Source organism: Castanea sativa, chromosome 12 (genome assembly GCF_040712315.1).
Source record: "Castanea sativa cultivar Marrone di Chiusa Pesio chromosome 12, ASM4071231v1".
NCBI classification, from domain to species: domain Eukaryota; kingdom Viridiplantae; phylum Streptophyta; class Magnoliopsida; order Fagales; family Fagaceae; genus Castanea; species Castanea sativa.
In genome coordinates, this window is record NC_134024.1 from 1,105,731 (window position 1) to 1,113,739 (window position 8,009).

At 35.8% G+C, this 8,009-nt stretch overlaps 1 protein-coding gene across 1 annotated transcript; it reads right to left on the reverse strand.

The window, feature by feature from the left end:
- Positions 1 to 1,121: 1,121 nt before the first annotated feature.
- On the reverse strand, positions 1,122 to 6,288 carry LOC142619433 (TMV resistance protein N-like). Its single transcript, XM_075792532.1, has 6 exons — positions 5,572 to 6,288; positions 4,109 to 5,207; positions 3,864 to 4,013; positions 2,315 to 3,619; positions 1,222 to 2,218; positions 1,122 to 1,138 (listed from the first exon to the last, which is right to left on the reverse strand). The coding sequence occupies exons 1-6, from the start codon at positions 6,090 to 6,092 to the stop codon at positions 1,122 to 1,124; spliced, it is 4,089 nt and encodes a 1,362-aa protein (XP_075648647.1). The 5' UTR covers positions 6,093 to 6,288.
- Positions 6,289 to 8,009: the final 1,721 nt, after the last annotated feature.

The following is an 8,009-nucleotide window of genomic DNA, read 5'->3' on the forward strand; positions in this document are numbered from 1 at the left end:
AGAAAAAAAAAAATTGTTACAAAGAGAGGGAAATGACAGGATTGAGGCTGACCTTGGAATTGGAAACTCGCTTGGAAATCTTCTCCTCAACATTGCTGACAACTCCACCTTACATGCTGATCAGTTTGCTTGACTCTGTGGATCCCTGTTTGCACAAGTAATGTGCTTTCAAAGTTCTATGAAGAAAAGGGATGTTGGGATTTGAATTGATCACCATCATCCTGGGTTTGGTTTTGTGGGTTGAGAAGGACAAGTCAAGCACAATTAAGTCCCAAGAAACAACTGAAGTATTCATACGGTATGTAGACACGAAAAAAAATAAAAGTAATTAAGCGAAGAAGAAAAGGCCATAAAAACTATACTGAGCCAAAAACGTAGCAGCCTCTGATGAAACCATCATTTGGGAAGGGGCTATCAACTACATAATGCTCCGAATGAAGGAACTTTGCCAAAAATCTGGAGTCACACGTCTTCCCAATGGCCTGAAAAATTACAATGCTAATAAAACGTTTTTTGTCATCTCCTATAACGAGATCATTGGCAAGGATCGGATTTGGATGCGGAGGCATGCCAGTCCTTACATAACAAAAGTACATCTTTCCCAAGTGAAGCAGGCTTGATGAGTATTGCACATGCCGAGGGACATTAAAGATCGCATCCATGCCTAAATCCTCTGAGACTTGAAGAAGGCGGTGATGCTTAAACATTTGTTGAAAATCCTTTTCTTCTGCTTCCTCTTGCTCTTCTTCTTCTTCTTCTTCTTTCAATTCATCTTTCTCTTCCCCAACTAATGGGGCTATAGCAGCTACTGTGTCGTAGTAACATCCATAAAAGGTATTCCCTACAAACTCAGTGTTGCCCGAGAAATTACCAGCATAGTTGGGGATGCTAATGCTTGCCCATTCACGTGCGTCAAGATCAAAACAATATAGGTGCTTTTTTTTCTGCCGCCATCCTACAAGGAGAGCTTTTCTTCCCACAACAGCATGTTCCACCCATATAGTATTCACGTTTATTTCCGGGGGATTATCAGAACAGACCATTCATCAAGTTTAGGATCATACATCTCAAAGTAAGGAATTTCATTGACTTCTTTTTTTTGATAGGTAAAATAAGGAATTCTATTGACTTCTAAGTCCTGGATGGTGCTTCCAATCACGTAAATCTTCTCATCGGCCACAAAGGCCAGGGGGCTGGCCTTTCCATAGTTCATTGGTGTACTAGTAAGCAAGTCGTCGTTATCTTTCACTTCACGGTCAATGGCTAGGTCAAATATATAGACGACTTTCGGTAAAACATCCGGCTCTACATTCTTGAGCTTCTTCTTCACCTCTTCATCAATGTATGGGTTGTCAATATTCATTTCACCACCCAAAAAATACAATATGGAGCCCAATTGAACACAACACATACCATCAGGGTATTTGCCGGTTTCAAGTTTAAGGATAGGGGAAAGTGACTTTGGATTACTTATTCTATCATCTTGGACTGCTTTCGATGGTGGAGGAGGAAGAGGTATTGGTACATCAACCTCATATAAGGAATACATAACTGGGCTATATGCATGCCAGAAAAAAAAGTACAGTTTATTCCTTTCTGATGGCTCTGCAAGTAGCTCTGATGGCAGTGACTCAGCTTCCTTTATTTCCGACTCCACGATCTTCAAGTATAACCTTTTCCATTTTGTTGATGAACATGGTGACGAAGATTCCAACCTTTTCAATTTTGTTGATGATTGTGGTGACTCTGCTTCCTCTGTTTCTCCTATCGCCCTCATCTGAGAATCCAAATTCATCATCGCTCTCATCTGAGATGGTAACATCATCACTCTCATCTGAGATGGTAACTTTATTCCCCAATCCATCATCATCGGCAAAGACTCCAACTTCCTTGACATCATCAATTCCAAATCTATAATCAACAACTGCGAAGGTGACGTCTTTAATCCCCAATCTATAATCAACAACTGCGAAGGTTTCAAATTCAAATTCAAATTCAACCGCCCTATCCATCTCGCTTCCTTTCTCACCAAATATGACCGATCATGCGGCTCTTTCCATCTCGCTTCCTTTCTTGCCCAAGATAACTGATCATACGGCGATTGTGAAGGCGGTGACTGGGAGCCTTTATCTTTCTGGTCCACTGGGTGGAAGGGATCCATCGCCGCTAAATCCACCCAATCCGAATCCAAATGGGGGACTTCAACTACCTCTGTTCCCTAGTAACCAAAAACAATGAAATTAGAAAAATTATTAGAAGAATTTGAAAGAACATATATACTTTTCTAAATTCAAGTTTAAATTTGTCAACTTACAGCATTACTTGTCAATACATGTAGGACATCCTTATAACTCCATAACCTACTACATTTAAATGATAGCCCCACGCATCCGGAGGGAGATAGTACTTTGAGATTTTTTACATGAACAATGGATGAAGGTAGGCCCGTTATTGCAGTCTCACTCAAGTCTAACTTCTCCAAACCTTCGATTTTTTCCAAATTTTCTGGCAATTTATCAAGTTTTGAGCAGCCAGATAAATTGAGAGTTTTTAGAGACATCAAACTACAAATTGCAATAGGGAGACTTGAAAGGTTTTTGCAATCTCTTAGTTCCAATTCTATAAGGCCAGTGGAGTGTATCACTAATAATGATAGATCTTTTATAACAGTCTCACTCAAACAAAGTTTCCATAGACGTGGCATATTTTCCACAATATATGGAAATTCCTCCAGTTTTGAACAACCACTAAGATTGAAAAATTCAAGAGCTTCCAAGCTGATCTTGTGAGGAAGGCTTTTGAGACATTTACAACCATTCAAATCCAAATGAGTAAGCCTTTTGAGATCTCCAAGAGATGTATGTATCTTATATAGTCTTGTACAACGTTGGAGGATCAATTGCTTAAGATTTGGGACTCTACTAAGATTCGGGATCTCAATCAAGTTTTGAGAGTCGCTGAGGTCAAGTTTGGTCAAAGAGCATAAGCCCATTGAAGAACGCTCTAGCATGCCCACGCATCCATAAAGAGATAGTACTTTGAGATTTTTAAAGTGGACAACGGATGAAGGTAGGCTCGTTATAGCAGTCCAACTCAAGTCTAACACCTCCAAACCTTCAATTTTTCCCAAATTTTCTGGCAATTCATCAAGTTTTGAGCAGCCAGATAAATTAAGAGTTTTAAGAGACATCAAACTACAAATTGCAATAGGGAGACTTGAAAGGTTTTTGCAATCTCTTAAATCCAATTCTATAAGGCCAGTTGAGTGTATCACTAATAATGATAGATCTTTTATAGCAGTCTCACTCAAACAAAGTTTCCATAGACGTGGCATATTTTCCACAATATATGGAAATTCCTCCAGTTTTGAACAACCACTAAGATTGAAAAATTCAAGAGCTTCCAAGTTGATCTTGTGAGGAAGGCATTTGAGACATTTACAACCATTCAAATCTAATCGAATAAGCCTTTTGAGATCTCCAAGAGATGCATGTATGTTATACAGTCTTGTACAACGTTGGAGAATCAACTGCTTAAGATTTAGGGCTTCACTAAGGTTCGGGATCTCAATCAAGTTTTGAGAGTCACTGAGGTCAATGAGTTTTAACTCATTTAGCATCTATTATAAACCAAGAAATAATTAGACAAACTCAAGCCTTAATGAAAATGAAGGAAAAACACATTTGCATAAGTGAAAATTTTACCATAATTCCTTTCCACAGTTGTTTGATGTCATTGTAATGCATTCTTAGTTCAACAAGTTTGTTTAGTTGGAAACTAGTTGGCATGGATTTTAAAGGATATCCATGCCAATCTATTACACGTAACTCATTAGAAAGATAACTGAGACCTTGTGGAAGTTAGATAGGACCTCTAATGCAGTCACGTGGAGGATACACATAACCAATTTTAAGAAATCTCAAAATTTTCATCTTTGAGAAGGCTTTAGCGCTCAAGCGTTCCTTTGCTTCAATAGGCATGTTTAGCATTATGCCTTTAACTACCTCTGTTCCCTAGTAACCAAAAACAATGAAATTAGAAAAATTTTAGAAGAATTTGAAAGAAGATATATACTTATCTAAATTCAAGTTTAAATTTGTCAACTTACAGCATTACTTGTCAATACATGCAGGACATCCTCATAACTCCATAACCTACTACGCTTACTAGGCTCTTTAGGGGATTTACGACGAACAATGTCTTGACCCATTTCTTTAAGCAAATCATGCATCCCAAGAGCTCCATCTGAAGCAATGGTTATTAGAGATTTGTCCTGAAGAACATCAATATCGTAGGAATAGTGACCTAAACTTTCTAGAGTATCTCTTATGCAATAGTTGTCCATTCCATTAAAGAAACATGCAATATCTAAAAACAAATCTCTTTGTGTATCATCAAGCCCAACAACACTCATTTCAAGTACATCCATAATGGCTCTATTAGGTTTTGCTCCTAATTTATCTCGAGCACTTCTCCATGCATCAAGTGTTTTATCAAACAATGAAGAACCTAAAACTCTAAGAGCTAAAGGAAGGCCGTTAGCGTAACTCACAAAATTTATAGACAAATCCACATAGTTTTTTTCAGGATGAGGTTTCTTAAAAGCCTTCAAACTAAAAAGCTCCAAAGCTTCATCATCATTCAACCCCTTAGCTCTATATATATCAATCACCCCATCCCAATAAGTGTTCAACAAATGACTATCTCTACTTGTTACAATGATTATACTCCCTAGACCAAACCAATCCTTCCTAGCTAATGCTTTTAGTTGTTCATCATCATTCACATCATCAAGAACAATAAGAACCTTCTTATTGCAGAGACTCTTCCTTAGAATTTTCTTTCCCTCTTCGACATCTGAAATACTTTTTTCTGCTCCCATGAGGATCTTAGAAAGAATATTTTTCTGTAAAGAAACTAGACGTCGACTTTCAAACTCTTCTCTAACATCAGCAATAAAACTGCTAGCTTCAAAGTTACGAAAAATTCTATTATAAATTTCTCGGGCAAGAGTTGTTTTACCGATTCCGCCCATTCCACAAATCCCAACTAAGCGGACACAATCCAACCTTTCAGCCAAGCATAAATCCAACAATTCCTTCACACGGGAGTCCATTCCAACGAGGTGCTCAGAAACAAGTGGGACTTCAGGATCCAACTCACTATTTATTCTTTGAATGATTTCTTTGATAACTTCTGATTCAGAACTGCAAAGAATATAGCAGAACAACAATTTCGATGAGGCAGAGCTAGATACATTAATTTAGAGACAAGATATTCAGCAAACATACAATCTGAGCTTCGTTCAGTAAAAAAAAAATAAAAAAGGAACTCTACAAGTGTATAGTATGTACGTGTTACAAACAATATATGCATGCGATGTTGTTCAACCAAAGCCCAATTCGAGCTTATAATTTCCTAGATTTGTCATATACAGGAGGCTAAGTAAAAGAAAGATGTCATGTGGCAAAGTAAAGAAAGTAACGATTAGAAAATCCAGGAATTAAAAAATAAAAATATAAAAAAAAAAACCATCATTCGAAAAGAAAAGAAAAGAAAAGAAATTCTTACTTATCCTTTATATGATATCCATAGAGATTGGCAACTTTGGTCAAGGCTGCTCTCCAAGTCTCCACAACATCAATCTTATCTTTGAATCGATATTCATGTTTTGCAAAATCTTCCTTGAAAGACCCTCTCTGATACCTGACATCACTAGGATCCACATAGTGGAACACAGGAAGGACTGTCAGCTTCTTCTTGTCCATGCACTCCACAATCTTTGCTAGTTCCATCAAACACCAACTCGACGAAGCGTATTGTTTGGATAGAACGACAACAGCGATTTTCGATTCATCTATTGCTCTCAGGAGCCCTGAGTTAATCTCTGTTCCTTGCTCGAGCCTCTCATCGTCCCTAAATGTGGATATGCCAACTCGCTTCAACCCATCGTATAGATGGTCTGTGAAAGTGTTGCGGGTGTCGGGGCCTCTGAAACTGAGAAACACGTCGCATTCGTATTTGCATCCAAGGGTAGAAGAAGGAGGAATAGATGAGGAGGAGGAGGCGTTTTCTGTGGTCAGAAAAGCCATCGGAAATATGCTAGAGTTATGTATTATAAATATATTAAACTAGTTCTTTGAAGAATTTAACACACAAAAGAAAATGTAAATGAAGGAAGAAGATTGAGTTGGATTTTAATTTCAAGAAGTGGAAAAGAACAAAGGAGATGGATATACGTGCTTGAAAAGTGAGTTCACAGAATTTTTTATGAAATTGCAGAGACGACTGAAAAGCTAAAGTGGTCTGTTCTTTCGTCAAAGCAGCGTATGTGTAAAGTTGGAATCCCTGTCCTCGCCTCTGCCACCAAGGAACCATCCTAGCAATGCAGTGGGAAATCGCGAGGAAGCCCTTGCCAACTGAATTTTGTCACACCATTATAAATTTTACTACTATATAAGTTTATTAATTAGAAGAAAAAAAATTTAGAAATATTATTCTTGTAATTTTTTGCTCTGTTCATAACTTTGACCATCACAATTTTAGAATGTAATAATGTGTTAAATTATTTATAATGTTAAAATTAAATTTACTCATTTTTTAAAAAAATAAAAATATATAACATCATAAGATTTAAAAATTTTCTAAGAAATCTAGAAGATTTTAATGGTAGAATAGAGTAATTTTAAGTAAGGCTACAAGTGAACTTAGAAAAATGCAAGTCAAGCACTCAAGCTAAAGTGCCCCTCTCCCTTCCCATCTTCTCATTAAAAAAAGAAAGGCCTTGACTACTTGAGTTTTATGCAATTTCCTTCTGAGTTAAAGCAGCGTACGTGTAAAGTTGAAGTGGGTGTCTTCTTTTTTAACAACGAAGAATTATTGTAGCAATGAAGTTGGAAGGCCTTGCAAACATATCTTAAAATCTCAGTAACAATTATTCTAAAATATACCGATTGAATTTTGTTATCAGTAAGGGAAAGTGTGAAACTATTGTGAATTATTGTTGTGTCGGTGAGTTTGTTGCTCTTTTAAATAAGCATTTACCATCACAATATTAGAATTTGATAGTATGTTAAATAATTACAATAATGTATTAAAATTCACTCTATTCATTTAAAATAGATTGCTAAGATTTTTAAAATTTTACGGTTATCTAAGAAAGCTATAAAAAAAAAAAATCAATAGTAAAAAGGAGTTATAAAGGAGCAAATTGGAGTATAAATAAGTATTTCTTTCCTCAAATTTGTAGCCATGATGGTATGAAAAGCTAGTTATGTGGAAACAATAAATGCACATAACTTCGAAATTTCTAAAAAGTATCCTAATGCTAATGCGTTTTATTACAAGTTTCCTTTTCTTTTTGAAGTCAAGTCAACAAACCAGTTGTAGCCAAAAAAAAAAAAAAAAGTCAACAAACCAGTTGTAGCCAAAAAAAAAAAAAAAGTCAACAAACCAGTGTTCCATTCCATTAAATTACCATTTACATGATTCTCAAATAAATAAATAAATAATACCATTTACATTTTTTTTTATTACTAAAACCATTTACATACATAAAGTTTAGTCAATTATCATATATCCCTTAATCTTTAAATACTTAATTTGGACTAAGAACATTATGTAGTATTTTATTTGAACTTTCTTCCCATGCTCAACGTTGATAAATAAGTAAAGTACCAATTAAACTCAAAATGATGTGATTGTAAGTTGTAACATGCTAACACTAGTCATTTTGAACACATGGAAAAAAAAAATTTAATCAAGATTAGTATTATTATTGAGGATTCTGGAAGATGAGCATGTGAATATTGAGGAATATGATCTTTCTTTATTCATTGGAAAGACTCAAGGTGCAACATCAATCCGCACTCACATGCTCAATAGGCTCGTGTAGTTAATCTTTCTCATATAGGATGTGACTACATATTTTTTTAAAGGTAATAATTTTTTAAAAAAAATTCCTTGAAAACTTTAACTCATATATGGCTCTTATAATAATTGCCTAGCAC